We start from the raw sequence: 24,182 nt of genomic DNA on the forward strand, positions 1-24,182 counted from the left end.
TGAGCTTTATTGTAAACGATGAAATTACTGACAAGCCAAAATCACCCACTACATTTTTCCTGTGAAGTTTCTTTTTTAATTATAGCTTTTTATTGACAGAACATATGCATGGGTAATTTTTCTTTTTCTTTTTTTTTTAATTTAAATTTTATTTTATAATTATAACATTTTTTTGACAGTACATATGCATGGGTAATTTTTTACAACATTATCCCTTGCACTTACTTCTATTCAGATTTTTTCCCTTCCTCCCCCAACCCCCTCCCCCAGATGGCAAGCAGTCTTATATATGTTAAATATATTACAGTATATTCTAGATACAATATATGTGTGTAGAACTGAATTTTTTGTTGCACATGAAGAATTAGATTCAGAAGGTAAAAAATAACAGTTTACACTCATTTCCCAGTGTTCCTTTTTTGGATGTAGCTCGTTCTGTCCATCATTAATCAATTGGAATTGGATTAGCTCTTCTCTATGTTGAAGAAATCCACTTCCATCAGCATACATCCTCGTACAGTATCATTGTTGAAGTGTATAATGATCTTCTGGTTCTGCTCATTTCACTCAGCATCAGTTGATGTAAGTCTCTCCAAGCCTCTCTGTATTTCTCCTGTTGGTCATTTCTTATAGAACAATAATATTCCATAACATTCATATACCATAGTTTACCCAACCATTCTCCAATTGATGGACATCCATTCATCTTCCAGCTTCTAGCCACTATGAAAAGGGCTGCCACAAACATTTTGGCACATACAGGTCCCTTTCCCTTCTTTAGTAGTTCCTTGGGGTATAAGCCCAGTAGTAGTATGGCTGGGTCAAAGGGTATGCACATTTTGATAACTTTTTGGGCATAATTCCAGATTGCTCTCCAGAATGGTTGGATTCTTTCACAACTCCACCAACAATGCATCAGTGTCCCAGTTTTCCCACAGCCCCTCCAACATTCATCATTATTTGTTCCTGTCATCTTAGCCAATCTGACAGTTGTGTAGTGGTATCTCAGAGTTGTCTTAATTTGCATTTCTCTGATCAATAATGATTTGGAACACTCTTTCATATCAGTGGAAATAGTTTTAATTTCATCATCTGAAAATTGTCTATTCATATCCTTTGACCATTTATCAATTGGAGAATGGCTTGATTTCTTATAAATTAAAGTCAATTCTCTGTATATTTTGGAGATGAGGCCTTTATCAGAACCTTTAACTGTAAAAATTTTTTCCCAATTTGTTACTTCCCTTCTAATCTTGTTTGCATTAGTTTTGTTTGTGCAGAAACTTTTTAATTTGGTGTAATCAAAATCTTCTATTTTGTGATCAATAATGGTCTCTAGTTCTCCCTTGGACACAAACTCCTTCCTCCTCCACAAGTCTGAGAGGTAAACCATCCCATGTTCCTCCAATTTATTTATGATTTCGTTCTTTATGCCTAAATCTTGGACCTATTTTGATCTAATCTTAGTATGTGGTGTTAAATGTGGGTCCATGCCTAGTTTCTGCCATACTAATTTCCAGTTTTCCCAGCAGTTTTTGTCAAATAATGAATTCTTATCCCAAAATTTGGGATCTTTGGGTTTGTCAAAGATTAGATTGCTATTTTTATTCACTATCTTGCCCTGTGAACCTAACCTATGCCACTGATCAACTAGTCTATTTCTTAGACAATACCAAATGGTTTTGGTGACTGTTGCTTTATAATATAGCTTTAAATCAGGTACACTTAGACCACCTTCCTCTGACTTTTTTTTCATTAGTTCCCTTGCAATTCTCGACCTTTTATTCTTCCATATGAATTTTGTTGTTATTTTTTCTAGGTCATTAAAATAGTTTCTTGGGAGTCTGATTGGTATAGCACTAAATAAATAGATTAGTTTGGGGAGTATTATCATCTTTATTATATTCGCTCGGCCTATCCAAGAGCACTGAATGTCTTTCCAATTATTTAAATCTGACTTTATTTTTGTGGCAAGTGTTTTGTAATTTTTCTCATATAATACCTGACCATTCTTTGGTAAATGGATTCCCAAATAGTTTATACTCTCAACATTTGTTTGGAATGGAATTTCTCTTTGTATCTCTTGCTGTTGCATTTTGTTGGTGATATATAAGAATGCTGAGGATTTATGTGGATTTATTTTGTATCCTGCCACTTTGCTAAAATTCTGAATTATTTCTAATAGCTTTTTAGCAGAGTCTTTGGGGTTCTCTAAGTATACCATCATGTCATCTGCGAAAAGTGACAATTTGATTTCTTCATTTCCTACTCTAATTCCTTGAATCTCTTTCTCGGCTCTTATTGCCAAGGCTAGAGTTTCTAGTACTATATTGAATAGTAATGGTGATAGTGGGCAACCTTGTTTCACTCCTGATCTTACAGGGAAAGGTTCTAGTTTATCACCATTACATATGATGTTTACAGAAGGTTTTAAATATATGCTCCTTATTATTTTAAGGAATAGTCCATTTATTCCTATACTCTCAAGCGTTTTTAGTAGGAATGGATGTTGGATTTTATCAAATGCCTTTTCTGCATCTATTGAGATGATCATATGGTTTTCATTAATTTGATTATTAATATGGTCAATTATACTAATAGTTTTCCTAATATTAAACCAGCGCATGGGTAATTTTTCAACAATGATCTTTGCAAAACTTCTTATCCAACTTTTCCCTTGCTTCCCTTCACCCCCTCCCCTAGATGGAAGGCAGTCTCAAATGTTTTAAAAATTTTAAAGTATATCTTAAATACAATATATGTGTACATATTTATATAGTTCTCTTGTTGCACAAGAAAAATCGGATTTACAATTTAACCTGGGAGAAAAACAAAAATGCAAGCAAACAACAACAGAAAGAGTATAAATTCTTTGTTGTGGTCAACACTCATTTCCCAGTGTTCTTTCTCTGGGTGTAGTTGGTTCTGTTCATGACTGATCAATTGGAAATGAATTGGATCCTCTCACTGCTGAAGATAGCCACTTTTATTAGAATTGATAGTCATATAGTATAGTTTTTGAAGTGTATAATGATCTTTTGGGTCTGCTCATTTCATTTAGCATCTATTCATGTGAGTCTCTCTATATTCATCCTGCTGGTCATTACTTAAAGAACAATAATATTCCATAACATTCATAGAACATAATTTACTCAGCTATTCTCCAATCAAAGGGTATCAATTCAAATTCCAGTTTCTAGCCAATATGAAAAGAGCTGCCACAAACATTTTTGCACATACAAGTCCCTTTTCCTTCTTTACTAACTCTTTGGAATGTAAGACCAGTAGTAACACTGCAGGGTCAAAAGGTATGCACAGTTTGATAACTTTTTGAGTATAGTTCCAAATTGCTCTCCAGACTGGTTGGATCCATTCACAACTCCACCAACAATACATCAGTGTCCCAGTTGTCCCAAATCCCTTCCAACTTTGTCATTATTTTTTCCTGACATATTAGCCAATCTGACAAGTGTGTAGTGGTATTTCAGAGCTGTCTTAATTTGCATTTCTCTAATCAATAATGATTGGGAATACCTTTTAATATGAGTAGAAATAGTTTTAATTTCATTATCTGAAAATTCTCATTCATATTCTTTGACCATTTATCAATTGGAGAATGGCTTGATTACTTATAACTTAGAGTCAATTCTCTATATATTTTGGAAATGAGACCTTTATCAGAACTTTGACTGTAAAACTGTTTACCCAGTTTATTGCTTCCTTTCTAATCTTTTCTGAATTAGTTTTGTTTGTTCAAAAGCTTTTTAACTTGATATTATCAAAATTTTCTATTTGGTGATCAATAATGATCTCTAGTTCCTTTTTTGGTAATAAATTCATTCCTCCTTCACAAGTCTGAGAAGTAACCTATCCTATGTTCTTCTAATTTATTTATAATTTCATTTTTTATGCCTAAATCATGAACCCATTTGGATTTTATCTTGGTGCATGGTGTTAAGGGTGGGTCCATGCCTAGTTTCTGCCATACTAATTTTCAATTTTCCCAGCAATTTTTGGCAAATAGTGAATTCTTATCCCAAAAGTTGGGGTCCTTGGGTTTGTCAAACACTAGATTGCTATTGTTCTTGATTATTTTGTCCTGTGAACCTAACCTATTCCACTGATCTACTAGTCTATTTCTTAGCTAATACCAAATGGTCTTGGTGACCACTGCTTTATAATATAGTGTTAGATCTGGTATGGCTAAGCCATCTTCATTTGATTTTTTTTTCATTGATTCCCTTGAAAGTCTTGACCTTTTTTTCTTCCAGATGAATTTTGTTGTTAGTTTTTTAGGTCATTAAAATAGTTTTTTGGGAGTCTGATTGGTATAGTAGTAAATAAATAGATTAGTTTAGGTATATTGTCATCTTTATTATATTTGCTCGACCACTACAAGAGCACTTAATATTTTTCCAGTTGGTTAGATATAACTTTATTTATGTGAAAAGTGTTTTGTAGCTTTACTCATATAGTTCCTGACTTTTCTTTGGCAGAGAAATTCCCTAATATTTTATACAATCAACAGTTATTTTAAAAGAAAATTTTCTTTGTGCCTCTTGCTGTTGGATTTTGTTAGGGATATAAGAATGCTGATGATTTATGAGGATTTATTTTGCATCCTCCAACTTTGTTAAAGTTGTAGATTTTATATATATATATATATATATATACATATATATATATATATATATATATATATATATATATATTTTGCATTTTATTTACAAGATATACGCATGGGTAATTTTCAGCACTGACAGTTGGAAAACCTTTTGTTCCAATTTTTCCCCTCCTTACCCTCCCACCCCCTCCCCCAGATGGCAGGTTGACCAATACATGTTAAATATGTTAAAGTATAATTTAATATAATATATGTATACATGTGCATACAGTTTTTTTGCTGTACAAAAAGAATCAGACTTTGAAATAGTGTACAATTAACCTGTGAAGAATATTAAAAATGCAGATGGACAAAAATAGAGGGATTGGGAATTCTATGTAGTGGTTCAAAGTCATCTCCCACAGTTCTTTTACTGGGTGTAGCTACTCTATTGGATTTGGTTCATTTCATTGTTGAAGAGGGCACATCTATCAGAATTGATCATCATATAGAATTGTTGTAGAAGTACATAATGATTTCTTGGTCCTGTTCATTTAATTCAGCAACAGTAAGTCACTCCAGGCCTTTTTGAAATAATCCTGCTGGTCATTTCTTACAGAAAATAATATTCCATAATATTCATATACCATAAATTATTCAGCCATTCTCCAGTTGATGGGCATCCACTCAATTTCCAGTTTCTGGCCACTACAAAGAGGGCTGTCACAAACATTCTTGCACATACAGGTCCCTTTCCCTGCTTTAAAATTTCTTTGGGATAAAAACCCAGTAGTATCACTGCTGGATCAAAGCATATGCACAGTTTGATAATTTTTGAGCATAGTTCCAAATCACTCTCCAGAATAGCTGGATGTATTCACACCACCAACAATGTATCAGTGTGTCCCAGTTTTCCCACATCCCGTCCAACATTCTGCATTATCTTTCCCTGTCATTCTAGCCAATCTGACAGGTGGGTAGTGGCATCTCAGAGTTGTGTTAATTTGCATTTCTTTGATTAATAATGACTTGGAGTATCTTTTCATATGGCTAGAAATAGTTTCAATTTCTTCTTCTGAGAATTGTCTATTCATATCCTTTGACCATGTATCAATTGGAGAATGGCTTGATTTCTTATAAGAGTCAATTCTCTATATATTTTGGAAATAAGACTTTGACTGTAAAAATGTTTTTCCAGTTTCCCTTCTAATTTTGTTTGCATTAGTTTTGTTTGTACAAAAAATTTTTCAATTTGATATAATCAAAACTTTCTGTTTTGTGATCAATAATAATCTTTAGTTCTTCTTTGGTCATAATTTCCTTCCTCTTCCACAAGTCTGAGAAGTAAACTATGCTATGTTCTTCTAATTTATTTACAGTCTCATTCTTTATGCTTAGGTCATAAACCCATTTTGACCTGATCTTGGTGTATGGTGTTAAATGTGGGTCAATGCCTAGTTTCTGCCATACTAATTTCCAATTTTCCCAGCAGTTTTTGTAAAACAGTGAGTTCTTATCCAAAAAAGCTGGTATCTTTGGGCTAAACTGTTTTAGTTATTGACTATTTTGTCCTTTGGACCTAACCTATTCCACTGATCAACTAGTCTATTTCTTAGCCAATACCAAATGATTTTGGTAACCACTGCTTTATAATATAATTTTAGATCTGGAACATCTATGCCATCTTCATTTGATTTTTTTTTTCATTAGTTCTCTTGAAATTCTTGACCTTTTGTTTTTCCATATGAACTTTATTGTTATTTTTTCTGGGTCATTAAAATAGTTTTTTGGAAGTCTGATTGGCATAGTGTTAAATAAGTAGATTAGTTTAGATACTAGTATCATCTTTTTTATATTTGCTCGCCCTATCCAAGAGAACTTAATATTTTTCCAATTGGTTAGATCAGACTTTATTTGTGTGTAAAGTGTTCTGTAGTTTTGCTCATATAGTTCCTGATTTTTCCTTGGCAGATAGATTCTTCTTTTTTTTTATAAATTTTTTTGACAATATATATGCATGAGTAATTTTTTTTATAACATTATCCCTTGTATTGATTTTTCCAAATTATCGCCTCCCTCCCTCTACTCCCTCCCCTAGATGACAGGCAATCCCATACATTTTACATGTGCTACAATATAACCTAGATACAATATATGTGTGTAAATCCCATTTTCTTGTTGCACATTAAGTATTAGATTCTGAAGGTGTAAGTAACCTGGGTAGATAGACAGTAGTGCTAACAATTTACATTCACTTCCCAGTGTTCCTTCTCTGGGTGTAGTTATTTATGTCCATCATTGATCAACTGGAAGTGAGTTGGATCCTCTTTATGTTGAAGATATACATTTCCATCAGAATACATCTTCATACAACATTGAAGTGTACAGCGATCTTCTGGTTCTATTCATTTCACTCAACATCAGTTGATGTAAGTCTCTCCAAGCCTCTCTGTATTCATCCTGCTGATCATTTCTTACAGAGCAATAATATTCCATAACATTCATATACCATAATTTACCCAACCATTCTCCAATTGATATTCCATAACATTCATATACCATAATTTACCCAACCATTCTCCAATTGATATTCCATAACATTCATATACCATAATTTACCCAACCATTCTCCAATTGAGGGACATCCATTCATCTTCCAGCTTCTAGCCACTACGAAAAGAGCTGCCACAAACATTTTGGAACATGCAGGTCCCTTTCCCCTCCTCAGTATTTCTTTGGGATATAAGCCCAATAGCAGCAATGCTGGATCAAAGGGTATGCACAGTTTGATAACTTTTTGGGCATAGTTCCAAATTGCTCTGTAGAATGGTTGAAGTCTTTCACAACTCCACCAACAATGTATTAGTGTCCCAGTTTTCCCACATCCCCTCCAACATTCGTCATTATTTTTTCCTGTCATCTTAGCCAATCTGACAGGTGTGTAGTGGTATCTCAGAGTTGTCTTAATTTGTATTTCTCTGATGAGTAGTGATTTGGAACACTCTTTCATATGAGTGGATATAATTTCAATTTCATCATCTGAGAATTGTCCAGATCCTTTGACCATTTATCAATTGGAAAATGGTTTGATTTCTTAAAAATTAGGGTCAGTTCTCTATATATTTTGGAAATGAGTTAGTTTGATGTAATCAAAATCTTCTATTTTGTGATCAATAATGATCTCTAGTTCTCCTCTGGTCATAAATTCCTTCCTCCTCCACAGGTCTGAGAGGTAGACTATTCTCTGTTCCTCTAATCTATTTAGATCTCATTCTTTATGCCTAAATCATGGACCTATTTTGATTTTATCTTGGTATATGGTCTTAAGTGTGGATCCCTATCTAATTGGCAGATAGATTCTTAAATATTTTATACTATCGGTAGTTTCTTTAAATGGAATTGCTGTTTGTAACTCTAACTGTTGGATTTTGTTAGTGATATATAAGAATGCTGATGATTTAGATGGATTTATTTTGTATCCTACAACTTTGCTGAAGGTGTAGATTATTTCTAATAGTTTTTTAGCAGAATCTCTGGGGTTTTCTAAGTATACTATCATATCATCTGCAAAGAGTGATAATTTAGTTTCCTCATTACCCACTCTAATTCCTATAATCTCTTTTTCATCTCTTATTGCCAAAGCTAGCATTTCTAATACAATATTGAATACTAATGGTGATAGTGGGCAACCTTGTTTTACTCCTGATCTTACTGGATATGGTTCCAGTTTATTCCCATTATATATGATGCTTACTGAAGGTTTTAAGGAAATATCCATTTATTTCTGTATTCTCAAGTGTTTTTAATAGGAATGGGTGTTGGATTTTATCAAATCCTTTTTCTTTATCTATTGAGATGATCATATGATTTTTGTTAATTTGGGCATTGATATGGTAATCTTTTTGCTAATATTAGTTAAGATTTTTGCATCAATATTCATTAGGGAGATTGACCTATAATTTTCTTTCTCTGTTTTCAACCTACATGGTTTAGGTATCAGTACCATGTCTGTGTCATAAAAGCAATCTGCTGGGAGTCCTTCATTCCCTTTTTTAAAAAAAATACTTTATATAGTATTGGAGTTAATTGTTCTTTAAATGTTTGGTAAAATTCACATGTAAATCCATCTGGTCCTGGGGATTTTTTTCTTATGGAGTTGATTAATTGCTTCTTTTATTTCTTTTTCTAAAATGGGAATATTTAAGCAATTTACTTTCTCTGTTAATCTAGGCAAAGCTATATTTTTGAAGATAGTCATTCACTTCATTTTGGTTATCAAATTTATTGGCATAAAGTTGGGCAAAGTAATTCCTAATTATTGATTGCTTTAACTTCTTCTTCATTAGTGGAGAGCTCTCCCAATTCATTTTTAAGACTAACAATTTAATTTTCCCCTTTCCTTTTTCTAATTAAATTTACCAAAGGCTTATCTATTTTTTCATAAAACCTACTCTTATTTTTATTTATTAATTCAATAGGTTTTTAATTTTATTAATTTCTCTTTTTAATTTTGGAATTTCAAGTTTAGTATTTGATTACCCATTTTAAATTTGCTCTAATTCTAGCTTTTTAAGTTGCAAACCCAATTCAATTACATCTCATTCTCTTCGGTGAAATAACTAATTGTGTCTATGGTTTGCTGTTTCACCCATTTATTCTTTAGGATGAGATTATTTAGTTTCCAATTACTTTTTAGTCTATTTTCCCCTAGATTTATATTGAATGTAATTTTTATTGCATTGTGGTCTGAAAAGGATGCATTTACTATTTCTATCTGTATTTGAATTTGAGGTCTTTGTGTCCTAATATATGATCAGTTTTTGTATAGGTTCCATGAAGTACTGGAAAGAAAGTGTACACCTTTCTGTTTCCATTCAGTTTTCTTCAAAGATCTATCCTACCTAACTTTACTCTTATTCAATTTACCTCTTTAACTTCTTTCTTATTTGTTTTGTGGTTTGATTTATCTAATTCTGAGAGTGCAAGGTTGAGATCTCCCACTATTATAGTTTTGCTCTCTGTTTCTTCTTTCTACTCTCTTAACTTCTCCTTTAGGAAGTTGGATGCTATACCACTTGATGCACATATGTTTACTATTGATATTGCTTCATTGTCTATACTACACTTTAGCAAGATATAATTTCCTTCCTTATCTCTTTTAATTAGATCAATTTTTGATTTTGCTTGTTCTGATTTAAGCATGACTCCTGTGTTTTTTTTTTTTTTTTTTTTTTTTTTTTTTTTTTTAACTTCACCTGAAGCTTAATAGGTTCTGTTCTAGCCTTTTACCTTTAGGATTCTGGCTTTTGAACCAGTCTGTTATTTGCCTTCACTTTATGGGAGAATTTATCCCATTCACATTTCCAATTAAAATTACTAATTCTCTATTTCCTGCCATCTTATTGTACTTTGTGCTTTTATCTTTCTTTTCCCCCTTACTCCCCTCCCCAGTATTAAACTTGTAAGCACCACTTGCCTCACACAGTTCTCCCTCTTTAGAATCCTTTCCACTGCCTTTGAGTCCTTCCCCCTTTTTTATGCCTTTCCCTTATTATTTCTGTATTTCCATCTACTTAGCTTCTACTCTTTTTCTTTTCCCTTTTCTTCTCCTACTTTTTAATGAGGTGAGAGAAGTTTCTCTGTAAACCAGATATGTCTAATATTTTCTCTTTGAGCTAAATCTGATGAGAATAAGATTCACACAATGTTCCTCCCCTTCCCTTAATTCCCTCAGATATGATAGGTTTCCTTTGCCTCTTCCTTTGATATAATTTCCCTCTTTTTACCTCCACTTTTCCCTTTTTCTGATACAATTCCCGTTCTATTTCTAATTCCTTTTTTATATTATAACGTAAAATCAAATTATACATGTGCTTTTTATGTATGTCCTTTACAGGAATACAGTTCTAAAGAGTTATTTTTATCTTTTTATGCTTCTCTTGAGTCCTATATTTGGAGGTATTTTTTTTTTTTAAGCTCTGTTTTTTTCGTGAGGAATAAATGTTCATCTTCTTCCCTGGAAGAAAATGCTCAGCTTAGCTGGGTAGTTTTTATTGGCTGCATTTCAAGTTCTTTTGGCTTTCTGAATATTAGATTCCAGGCCCTTTGGTCCTTTAATGTGGAAGCTGTTAGATCCTGAGTGATCCTTATTGTGGCTCCTTCGTGTTTGAATTTTTTTTTTTCTTTTTTTTTTCCTGACTACTTGTAATATTTTTTCCTTAGTCTGATAGTTCTCAAATTTAGCCACAATATTCCTTGGAGTTTTTATTTTGGGGTCTCTTTTAGAAGGTGTTCAATGAATTCTTTCAATGCCTACTTTACATTGTGATTCTATTACGTCTGAGCAGTTCTCTTTGATGATTTCCTGAAAAATAATGTCTAGGCTATTTTTTCATCATGGTTTTCAGGGAGCCTAATAATCTTAGATTATCTCTCCTACATCTATTTTCCAGGTCTGTTGCTTTTCCAAGTAGATATTTAACATTTTTTTCTATTTTTTTTGTTTGTTTTGCTTGACTGATTCTTGATGTCTCAAAGAATCATTTATTTCTATTTGTTCAGTTCTGATTTTTAATTCGTTATTTTTTTCATTTACTTTTTTTTTACTTCTTTTTTATATGTCCAATTGAGTTTTTAAATAAGTTGTTTTGCTCTATGGATTTTTTTTCCATTTCATATATTTTTAATGAGTTTTTTTTTTCTTTTTCCAATTCACAAATCCTACTTTTCTGGGAGTTATTTATCTTTTCAAATTCACAAATTCTGTTTCCCTTGGAGTTCTTTACCTTTTCCATTTCACATTTCAAGTAATTGTGTTTTTTCAGATTTTTCTTTTAATAAATTATATGCCTTTTCCATATTTTCTTGCAGAGCTTCTCTTTCCTTTCCTGATTTTTCTTCTAGCTCTCTTTTAAGATCATTTTAAATTTCTTCTAGGAGAGCCTTTTGTGGTGGGGACCAGGTTATATCTCTCTTTGGGTTTTTTTTTTTTTTTTATGGAGACTGTCTGCTAGTAGTCTCCTCAGGTTTGGAAATCTGTTCCCTTTCAGGGCAGAAGCTATTTATAATTAGAGCTCACTTTGCTTTTTTACTCATTTAAAAACAAAAACAAAAACCAAAAAACCTTGGGGGTCTTCCTTTAGTGCAAGGAGGTTCCAGCTTCCTCTACAGAACAGGAACAGATGCACAGTACTGTCCTGCAAACAAGCTGTGAAGAATAGCCACACTGTGGAAGTGTGGCTACCCTGGGATGAGTGGCAATGCTGCGATCGTGCTGAGTCACTCCCCATGCTGGGTAGGTTTGGCCATGTCTTGTGAAACTCTGGCACTTTGTGGTACACTCTACCTTTTGCGTTTGTGTAACTTCTCTGCTGATCTATTGCTTTGCAACCAAAACAGAACAGCCAACCTGTGGTAGAATCCTCCCTGCAAAGTGGAGACTACACCCCACCCCAGTTTGCTCAGCAGGCACTAACCTCTGTGTTCTGCCTCCCTATCTGCAGCAGCCTTCTCCCGCCTTATCAAGACAGACCTTTTCTGGCAATTTTCCAGATTACCTTCTGCTGGTAATTTGTTCATGGATTCTACCAGTCAAGAGTTATTTCAGAGGCTGAATTTTGTACTCAGTAGTGAAGGTAGAAGAGGAGCTCAGAATGAAGCATGTGTCCTCTCTGCCATCTTGGCTCTGCCTCACAACTGAATTTTTAAATGAGTTGTTTTGTTAAATGGAATTTTTTTTTCCATTTCATCATTTTTTTTTTTTTTAGGGAGCTTTTTTTTTTTTTTTTTTTTTTTTTTTTTTTTAACAATTTATTAATTCTGTTTTCAGGGAGTTGATTTCTTTATCCATTCTATCTTTTAATGAGTAACATGACTTATCCAGACCCTCTTGCAAAGTTTTTCTTTCCCCATTTTTCTTCTAGCTCTCTTTAAAGAGCCTTTTAAATTTCTTCTATGGTAACCTTGGGTGAATGGGGACCAGATTATATCATCATGTGGTCAGCATCTGCATTATGATCAGCAGTTGTTTGCTGAGTTCTTGCTTAGTCCCTCCTAGAGCTGGGTGGGTGTGGCCAGGTTGAGAGTGACTCTAGCATTTTGCCATTATAGTCTTTACCCACTGTATTTATAGCTTCTCTGCTGTTCTACTGGCTTGCTGCCAGAGCAGAGCAACTGACATTGTGGTGAAGTTCTCCCAGCAGATTTGTCACTGGCTGAAACTACACCCCACTCCTCTCTAGTCCTCTCTATGTGAGCTGTGTTCCATGCTCTGACTGAATCTGCACCTGGCCTAGCCATCCCCACCCTTGAACAAAAACAGAACTTTTCTGGTGAATTTTGAGATTATCTTCTGTTGGTAATGTGTTATACTCCCAATATTCATGGGTTTTGACAGTCATTCACTAATTGTGAGGCTGTTTCATAAAAAGTAGTCTGAGAGTTAAGGAAAGCTTAGATAGATGTGCGTGTTCTCTCCACCATCTTGGCTCCACACACTTTCCTGTCACGTTTCATCAAACAAAATCAATTTGGCTACTACGATATTCTAAATTTTATTTAACTAGAACTTTCTAAAGCCAGAAGTGGAAGGGGGCCAGAAGAGTGAGGGATCTTAGGAATGGATATTTTTGTGTAGTCTACTCACAATTACACAATAAATGGGATAGAGAAAAAGAGAATACATAGAAACCTAATTTCCTAAAAAAAGTATAATTTTAGAGGGCATGATGGCTCAGAGAAAGTGATTATCTCCTTAAACATATTTTTCATTGATGCCCTTATGCTCAAAAATCATTTTGTAAGCATCTGTGCAAGGCTTAATGCAGAAAGTCAGTGGAATCAGCCTATGTCTTCTTGGAAATTGCCTGTGAAGATAAGATAGCACTGATCTGGATAAAGTGATGGTGACTTGTTCATTCATAATATATAGATATGTCCTTGTCTTTCTGTGATACACTTTTGATTGCTTTAATGCAATCGAATTGTTGTAATGCAATCAGGGCAAAACCCTGATCCTGAACTTATCATGTTACTTGAAGGGTATTTCAATGGAATACATTTTATCCTCAGGGGTACATGGAATGTACTTGTCACCAAATTGCTGTCTTTAATATGTGAATCTCTTTTGTGCCCTGATATCTATATTACAATAAAGCTTTCTATCAATCTTGCCAAGATGTTTTGCAATGTAGCAAAAAAGAATAAAGGAGAACATCAACATCAATTTTTAGAGCTGGAAAATATCTAAGAAATCATCTAATCCAGTCCCAATTTTGCAAATTAAAGCTCTGAAGCCCAGAGAGGGAAATTCTCTATTAAAAACAAACAAACAAACAAACAAACAAAAAAAAAAAAAACAGAAAACTTATACAAATGTCCTTTGTCAAACAAATGCATCTATTTATTTATATTGTTTTAAAATAAATGTTGTATTATTATCTTGTTTTTGACTTGCTATTAATTCCCAATAATTTGCTCCTGACTCCTATCCCACTAGATTCATTCTTACTAAGAAGGAAAACATACCAACATATTAGCGGTGTCTGAAAATGCATTCCTTATTTTGCATTTATAGTCTTACTATCTTTTTTTCTGAGAGGAATCATTCTTTAGGAATCATAATTGGACACTGCATCAATCAGTGTTCTGAATTTTTTTCAATGAGTTATATTTATTCATGATCTAGAAAATGGAATCATTTACACAAGATGCAAAACCTTTCTAATTTTACCAAAGCTATTTTACTAAAAGTGTATTTAGGGGCTCAAATGAACTCAACAAAGATCTAATAAAGTTGGATAATTGAGCTACATAAAGACAAATAAAATTCAAAGGAAACAGTGTCATAAATAAACTATTGTGTTAGGAAGTATAGATGATAATTTGAACTAATTGGGTGCATTGATGCAAATTAATGGAAGAGAGAATGAAGTATCATTTTTTGACAACTCATTAAATGTATATTGCATATATAGTAGCTATCAAAAATATTTGAAAAAGACCCTAATGTGCATCAAGTTGAGCATGCTTAAAAGGAGAAATAATAAATATGCCTAAGATAGAATAGATAGAATATATATTCATGATGCATATTCACTTAGAAAACTTCATTCACTCTTTTTTCACTTGCTTCAAAAATATGTATTGTCAAAGAGAAAACTATAGAGTGAAAATAGATGAAAGACAAATTGGGGGGAATCATATGGAAGGAAGTATTCTAAGAGTCTTATCCAGTGGGATGTTAGTAAATAGTTAACAACCAGGTCTAGGAAAAGGAGAGAGGGTAGAGTGAAGATGTTTGAAATATTTTTAAATTTGTTCTAAATTACTAACATTGTCATCTACCAGTTTCTTAACTCTAGACAATCAACAAGTCATGATTTTTAGCATTTGCCAATTTCCTAGGTAAATTGGAAATTTTACAATTGGCTTTTGTGAACCTGTATGAACAAGATTCAGAACACCTCGACCTGTATCTACAAAGTAATGGATTCTTTTTTTTTTTTTTTTTTGTAGTCAATCACTTTAGACTCTTTGAGGCTCCATTTGAAGTTTCCTTGGTAAAGATACAAGCATGGTTTGTCATTTCCTTACGCAGTTCATTTCATAGATGAGGAAACAAAGTTAAATGATTTGTCTAAGTTCACGAGCTAGTTTGAGATTAGATTTGAATTCTGGATGATGATGGCTTCAGGTCCAGTACTTTTTCCACTGCTCTACCTAGCTGCCCAATGAATTCCTTAGTCAATTATAATTAAAAGGCCTATTCAATATGGTGCTCTGTAGGAAAAAATTAAGACTAGCAGTGACTGATTATATGTAAGGTCACTAATGATACTTTAATAATTGCATTATTTTAAGTCATATCAATCTTTAATAACCAGGGTAGCTGTACATGAAGTTAAATGCCCCAGCATTAAAAAAAAAAGTTAGTCAAAATACCAATGGCTTAATCATGAGTGTAGTGATGTATTACTTAATGTATCAATTATTCATTTATGGAAAATATTTTTCCTCTTTCTCATAAGTTTTCTTGGACACCTTTATTAGTAACACTAATAACCATAGGTTTTCCAAGATTATTTCAGTGGAGTACAGACTTTGGTGGATTTGTATGTGATGGATTTGTGTACTGAGAGAATCAGTCTAGCTAGGTTTCAAGAGGCTGATAAGAGAAGGAATTTGTTTATTCACTCATCTCATTTTGCCACAGCAATTCATAATCAGGGTCAATGGAGTGATGGACTATATAGATTTGTGAAATCTATCTTTCTTGCAGACAAATTGATTCATACCTTTATCTTTAGTATCTCCATGGTAATTGAACCAATTACTTCATTTTTTTAAAGTCTGGAAAATAAACTTTTGTAAAATAAATTAACCATTTTTCATTATGTCCAAACCCATTTTGATGGAGAATAGCTAATTTACAATTTTATATAAGTTTAGGAGATGTGGGGTGAAATTGTGCTTTAAGGCAATTATCTTGGAAGCCTTTGTAAATCTTGTATTTGCTTTCTATTTTTCTCCTTTATAGGATGATTATTTCAGGAACTGGAATCCAAACAAGCCCTTTGACCAAGGTAAGGGTGACAATTCCACAGACTGGATATGAAATGCTACTATTTATTCTGTATGGGCAAATACTATTACTTTAGTCTGACTCTAAAAATGCCTTTTATATTGACCCCATAAAGAGAGTATGACAAAAAGCTTTTTATTCATCAGTTTATTTAATATTTACATAAGAATTGCCTTATTTACAAATTCAGTTAAAATAGTTAAAATATTTTCCCAATTTAAAAATAAAGCAATTATTAGATTATTTGTAGTTTGTATGGGATTTGATTTTCAGCTCTCTCAATTATAAAATCCTCCACTTTACAGATACAACTTTTTTTCCTCCTAGTAGACTATAAATTGCTTGATGACAGAGACTGTCATTTTACATCTTAATATATTATACCTTCACATTATGGGGAATTAATAAATGTATATTGCATTAAATTATATTGAGAAAAGGAGTAAGTAGATATTCCCATGTTCCTTTCAATCTTCTTGCTTCCCTAGTAAGCTTCTACCCTCTCAGAGAAAAGGGATCCATTAGCATAGCTGCTATTAGTAGTCATAACTATTACAGAAAATAGACTAAACATGGATCTGTAGGTCTTACAAACAATATAACAAAGGTCCATGGTTTCTGGATAGAAGTTTTAATTTATAGTATTATATCTAGCTATTTTGTATATATATTTATTCTCTTAAAACTTATTATTCTGTTCATACTAATAAATATATTTGCTACCTCCATCATTTCAATCCATTCTCTTGAAGGGAAGGATTACTTTATTCTTTGTATCCCCAGTACCTAGCAGAGTGCCTGGTACATAGTGGGTACTTCATATATCTTGTTGATTGGTTGATTAATCATGAATTTAGTGCTATAGAAACATCAAAAATAAATCCCTAGTTTTGCAGGCAAGGAAACTGAGGCACAGGAAGTGCTTTAAATTATTTGATCAATGTCACATAGTTCTATAATTTGAGCATTTAATATAAATATGATATTCATGTAGCTATACAAAGGTTAATTGTAATATTCGTCTCTAAAACGTAATATTCTCTTGTTGGGGTTTTCTTGGGGTCTCTGGAGGCAGCCTTAGTTTCAGTTCAATAATCACCCCAAATGCAGCCAGGTATTAAAGTCCAAATCCTTTATTGTCTCTTTCCAAATCTTGTCTCCTTTCCTGTGGCCAGATTAGCTTCTCCTCCCCCCCCCCCCCCCAGTTAGCTTTCTTAGAGGCCTTATGTAGCCTTGGTTCCAAGAGCTTCCTGCCTGCCTTCTCTGGCTTCTGAATGAATCTCTCCGCCTGCCTTCCCTGGCTTCTGAATCTCCCCAATTCCCAAGGGTTTGTGCTTGAGCCTCCAGCCACAACAAAAGTGGAAGATGGAATGAATCTGTCTCAGACTCTGAAAGCTTCTACAAGGCCTGTCCTTTCTGGCCCTGAGAGCTCCTCCTTATATGTTCCACACTGAGTATACATCAATCATTATATCACTAGGAAACCATTATTTCTTGTAGGATTAAATCAACATTAAGCTAGATTTAACCACTGTCTTCTCAATTCCACTTAGTACTTTATTTCAAGTTCTGGCCCATCGCATTTCCTTGTAGGTTTAAATCAATCATACTGAACCATGCTAAATTAGATACCTATTGTCTCTATCAATTCCACTGACTTACTTCAAGTTCTGGCCCATAACAGTTAGTGGAAAATATTGGCATGTACAAAAGTGGAACACATATGGCTCTTTTTCTAATCTCTGTACTCTTTTTATATATTAAATACAATATATGAATACATATCCATATAGTTATTTTGTTGTGCAAGGAGAATTGGATTTCAAAATAATATACAAGTAACCTGTGAAGAAAATCAAAAATGCAAGTGAACAAAAACAGAGGGATTGGAAATGCTATGTAGTAGTTCACACTCATTTGCCAGAATTCTTTTGCTGGGTGTAGCTGGTTCTTTTCATTATTGAACAAATGGAACTCATTTGGTTCATCTCATTGTTGAAGAGAATCACATCCATCAGAATTGATCATTATATGGTATTGTTATTGAAGTATATAATAATCTCCTTGGTCCTGCTCTTTTTACTCAGAATCAGTTCATATAAGTCTCTCCAGGCCTTTCTGAAGTCATCCTGTTTGTCATTTCTAAGTAAACAATAATATTCTATGACATTCATATACCACAATTTATTCAGCCATTCTCCAATTGATGGGCATCCATTTAGTTTCCAGTTTCTAGCCATTACAAAGAGGGCTGCCACAAACATTTTTTGCACGTACGGGTCCCTTTTTCTTCTTTAAGATTTCTTGGGAATATGTCTAGTAGTATCAAAGGCTATGCACAGTTTGATAACTTTTTGGGCATAGTTCCAAATTGCTCTCCAGAATGGCTGGATGTATTCACAATTCCACCAACAATTTATCCATGTGCCAGTTTTCCCCCATCCCCTCCAACATTCACCATTATCTTTTCCTGTCACCCTAGCCAATCTGAGAGGTATGTAGTGGTATCTCAGAGTTGTCTTAATTTGCATTTCTCTGATCAATAGTGATTTAGAGCACTTTTTCATATGACTAGAAATAATTTCAATTTCTTCATCTGAAAATTTTCTGTTCATATTCTTTGACCATTTATCAATTGGAGAATGGTTTGATTTCTTGTAAATTTGAGTCAATTCTCTATATATTTTGGAAATGTAGCCTTTGTCAGAACCTTTGAGTGTAAAAATGTTTTCCCAGTTTATTGTTTCCCTTCTAATCTTGTCTGCATTAATTTTGTTTGTACAAAAGCTTTTCAGTTTAATATAATCAAAAGTTTCTATTTTGTGATCAATAATAATCTCTAGTTCCTCTTTGGTCACAAATTCCTTCCTCCTCCACAGATCTGAGAGGTAAACTATCCTATGTTTTTCTAATTTATTTATAATCTCATTCTTTATGCCTATTATTCTGTTCATACTAATAAATATATTTGCTACCTCCATCATTTCAATCCAATCTCTTGAAGGGAATGATTACTTCATTCTTTGTATCCCCAGTACCTAGTGGAGTGCCTGGTACATAGTGGGTACTCCATAAAGCCTTGTTGATTGAATGATTAAGCATGAATTTAGTACTAGAGAGACATCAAGAACACATCCTTAATTTTTCAGGCAAGGAAACTGAGGCACAGGAAATGTTTTAAATTCTTTGATCAATGTCACATAGGTCTATTATTTGAGCATTTAATGAAAATATGATATTCATGTAGATATACAAAGGTTAATGAAAAATATTGGCATGTATAAAAGTGGAGCATATATGGTTCTTTTTCTAATTTCTGCACTGTTTTGTCTAACCATTGCAAGTTGTCTTTGGCCCTTGTTTTTTTCTTATAAACAAAATTGGCATTTGTCTATTCTGTTTATGTATTATTGAATTTATTAAATTTCACTATATATTAGATTAATGAGAAAGAAAAAAAGGAAAATAGTTAAATATTGCATATTATTCTGTCACTTCCTCAATGAATGTAAGATGGGAAATATCTTTCCGCTTTCTCTTGCTTCACTTAGTCTCAGTGCCTTTGTGACTTTCATAGCAAAATATCTTAGGATGCTTCATTATACGTATAGTTAGTTTATTATACCTATAGTTGTTTAAGTTGGTAGAGTTAATGAAAAATGGCTTTAGTTAATAGCTTTTTTTTTTTTTAAAAAAGTGCATTCTTCATCAAATAAAAGACCCTACTATATTGCCTTTGAGTTCCTTGAGTTCTCTCATGATAGGAAAAGAAGAGAAAATAGTTGTATAGTGATGTGATTATTCCACAATATAGGCATACTTATATGTGAATATTTCCTCTAATCATTACTTTTCCTTCTAATTATGTATGTTTACATTTTCTCCTAATTTCCTAAAAATCTAGGTTCCAATATTCCCCCCTATTTTTTCTACTTATACATGTATATTAACTTTTCAAGTATGTTTCATTATGAATCATGTTGAGAGAGAAAAATCATAATAAAAGAGAAAAAAAATCTCTGGAGAGAAAAAAAAAACAGAAAAGAGAAGTGAATATTGCATGTGCTGATTTACACTCAATCTCCATAGTTTTCTTTATGGATGCAGATGGCATTTTTTATGCAAAATTTATTAGGATTGCCTTAAAACGCTGAGAAGATCCAATTCTTTCATAATTGATCATCACGCAATCTTGCTATTACAGTGTACAATGATTGTTTCACTCAACATCAATTCATGTAAATCTTTCCAGGCCTTTCTAAAATAAGCTTATCACCATTTTTATAGAATAATAATATTCCATTACCTTTATATACCACAACTTATTCAACCATTCCCCAATTGATGGGCATCCATTCATTTCCAAATTCTTTGCTACCACAAAAAGAGCTGGTAGATATATTTTTGCACATGTGGGTCCTTTTCTTTCCTTTAAGATTTCCTTAGGATACAGACTCAGTAATAGCATGTCTGAGTCAAAAGGTATGCACAGTTTTATAGCCCAGTACTAACCTTTTTTTTATATATATTTTCCCACAATTACATGTAAATTTTTTCCTAACATTTCTTATTTTTTGAATTTTTAATAAGCCATGTGATATAAATCATATATGTGAAAAAAAGGAAGGATGGAAGAAAGGAAAGAAGAAAGAAATGAATAAAGAATGGGAGACAATATCCATTCTTAATCTGGAAGTTCATAGCATTTATCATCCTGAAACATTTGTGATTGACTTGAATCATTGTATTGCTGAGAATAGCTAAGCTATTCATAATTCTTCATCATACAATGTTGCTATTACTATGTCCAATATTTTTTTTTGTTCTACTCACTTCATTTTTTTACCAGTTTATATAAATCTTTCCAGGTTTTTCTGAAATCATCCACTTTTCATTTCTTATAGCATAATATTACAATTATATACCACAATTTGTCTAGTCATTCCCCAATTTATGGGTATTCCACCAATTTCCAGTTTTGAGCCACCTAAAAATATAAATATTTTTTGTGAAAATAACCCCACCCAGGGTGGAACCAAGATGGCAGAGAAGGCACACGTGACTTTCTAAACTCCTCTCATACTCTCACTACTAGTTCCTAAATTCAGCCTCAATAATAGCATTTGATTGGTAAAATTCATGAAGATTAGAAGTACAACAGTTTACCAGCTGAAGATAATCTGGAAAATTGCCAGAAAAGGTTTGTCCTGAGTGGCAGAAGCAGGAAGCTAGGAGAGGCTATCATACAGAGCAAACCAGGGCGAGGACAGTCTCTGTGGCTGGAAAATTTATAGGGAGGACTCTACCACAGGTTGGCTGCTCTGCTTTGGCTGCAAAACAGTAGACCAGCAGAGAAATTAAAGCCAAAGGTAGAGAGTACTCTAAAAAATGCCAAAACCTAACAGGATCTGGCTATACCCACCCAAAACCAGAAGTGAATGACTCAGCACAGACCACAGTACAGCTGTGCAGCTGCATTCTATAGCATGGGGCTTTCACTTGGGGCAGTAACAAATCTTCATGGCAGAGGAGAGCAGCCCAGGGCAGTCTCTAATCTGCACAGTGTGGGGCTTGACTTGGGCTAATTAAACTTCTGCAGCACAACTGTGTGCCCCAGGGCAGAGACACTTCCAGTGCTGTGTGGGACTATTTGCAAAGCAACTGCTAATACCCAAAGTGGTCTTTTGCCTGGGGTAGTGACACTTTCACTGCTCAGCCTCTAGCCCCAAGGCAGTCACTAAAACACAGCAAGGCTCTTAGAAGGGCACTTCCGCAGCTCAATTGTGCTACCCAGGCCTAAATCACTTCTGGTGCAGAGCTTTTCCCAGAGCACTTCAGCAAGTTGGACACTCTTTGCAACCTATTGGCAGGATAGCTCCTGTCCATATATCTATCCCTGCTCTGCAGAGGAAGCTGGTAACCTCCTTGCCCTGAAGGTAGGCCATAAGGGCTTTTAAAAAATGAGTAAAAAAGCCAAAAGGACCATTAATAGCTTCTATACAGAAAAAGAGCAGATTTTCAACCCCAAGGAGACTAATAGCAGACAGTCTCCAGACAAACCCCAAAGGGGGATGTAACCTGGTCCCCATCACACAAGTCTCTCCTAGAAGAAACTATAAAAAAATCTTAAAAGTGAGCTAGAAGAAAAATGGAGAAAGGAAAGAGAAGTATGCAGAGAGTAACAACCTCCTGAAATGTGAATTGGAAAAGTTAAAAAAAACTCACAGAAAGTGCAGGGAAACAGAATTTGTTAATTGGAAAAGATAATGAATTCCCAGGAAAGTAGAATTTGTGAACTGGAAAAGATAGAGATTGCCCAAGAAAGTAGGATTTGTGAATTGGAAAAAGAAAATAACTCTGTAAAAAAATAATGAAATAGAGCAAAACAACTCATTTAAAAACTCAGTTGGACATATACAAAAAGAAGTGAAAAAAGCTAATGAAGAAAATAACTCATTAAAAATCAGAACTTAAAAAGTAGAAATGAATGATTCATTAAAACATCAAGAATCAGTCAAGCAAAACCAAAAAAAATGAAAAATTAGAAAAAAAAAGAACATTAAATATCTACTTGGAAAAATGATGACCTGGAAACTAGATCTAGGAGAGATAATCTAAGACTTATTGGACTTCCTGAAAATTGTGATGAAAAAAAAGAGCCTAGATACTATTTTATAGGAAATAATCAAAGAGGACTGCCCAGAGGTAATAGAACCAGAAGGTAAAGTAGACATTGAAAGAATTCATCAAACACCTTCTGAAAAAGACCCTAAAATAAAAACTCTAAGGAATATTGTGGCTAAATTTCAGAACTATCAGACTAAGGAAAAAATATTACAAGCAGCCAGAGAAAAAACACCCCCCCCAAAAAAAATTAAAATGCTGAGGAGCCACAATAAAGATCACTCAAGATCTAGCTGCTTCCACATTAAAAAAATTGAAAGGCCTGAAATCTGATATTCCAAAAGGCAAAAGAATTTGGAATACAGCCAACAATAAACTACCCAGCTAAGCAGAGCATTTTCTTCCAGGGAAGAAGATGGACATTTAATGAAACAGAGGAATTCCATTTGTTTCTAAGGAAAAAAAAAAAATTAGAACTAAACAAAAAAATTGATCTCCAAACATAGGACTCAAGAGATGCAGAAAAAGGTAAAATGGACTCTTGAGAATTGTATTTCTGTTATGGATATACATAAAGAGTACATGTATAATTTTATTTTACTGATATAACATAAAAAGGGAAGTAGAAATGGAAAGGGGATAGTGTCAGAAAAAGGTAAAAGGGGAGATAAAAAGAGGAAAACTACAGCCCACCAAGAGGCAAAAGAAACCTATCATAGCTGAAGAAATTTAGAGAGGGTGAGGTATGTGAATCTTACTCTCATCAGAGTTGGCTCAAAGAGAAAATTATTGACATATTTGGTTTTCAGAGAAACTTCTCTGACCTCATTAAGAAGTAGGAGAGAAAAAGGAAAAAGGAAAAGGTAAGGGTACAAGAAAGGGGAAGGAATTCAAAGGGGGTGGGAGGAATTCTAAAGAGGGAGACCTGCGTGAGGCAAGTGGTGCCCATAAGTTTAATACTGAGAAAGAAGGTAAGGGGAGGCAAGAAAAAGAAAAGCATAATCTGAGGATAATAAGAAGGCAGGAAATACAGAATTAGTCATTTTAACCATAAATGTGAATGGGATGAACTCTCCCATAAAGCGGAGATGGAGAGCAGACTGGATCAAAAGTCAGGTGCCATTGTTTGGGAATATAGGGAGTAAAAAAAAAAAGATGGTATATAAATGTAACAGAATAATATCAAGTGGTGAATGATATATATATATATGTTATATGAATAATGATGCCATATATTCTGTAGAGGTGAGGAAAATAGCCTGAACCTGCAATGTTTGCTGGTATTTGGAGCCACTTATCTCCTCAGTCAAGGAAACTATGTAGTTTGGGAATGGGATTTGCAGAAAGGATGCAAGGGCATGAAATGAGGAAATA

At 33.6% G+C, this 24,182-nt stretch overlaps 1 protein-coding gene across 1 annotated transcript in view; it reads left to right on the plus strand.

The window, feature by feature from the left end:
- The window catches only part of SPOCK1 (SPARC (osteonectin), cwcv and kazal like domains proteoglycan 1), an 809,688-nt gene that overhangs the window by 266,371 nt on the left and 519,135 nt on the right, over positions 1 to 24,182 (plus strand). The window contains exon 3 of the mRNA XM_074290862.1: positions 16,140 to 16,185. Coding sequence (XP_074146963.1) covers positions 16,140 to 16,185 — 46 coding nt within the window. The remainder of the gene's footprint in view (positions 1 to 16,139; positions 16,186 to 24,182) is intronic.

Source organism: Sminthopsis crassicaudata, chromosome 2 (genome assembly GCF_048593235.1).
Source record: "Sminthopsis crassicaudata isolate SCR6 chromosome 2, ASM4859323v1, whole genome shotgun sequence".
NCBI classification, from domain to species: Eukaryota; Metazoa; Chordata; class Mammalia; order Dasyuromorphia; family Dasyuridae; genus Sminthopsis; species Sminthopsis crassicaudata.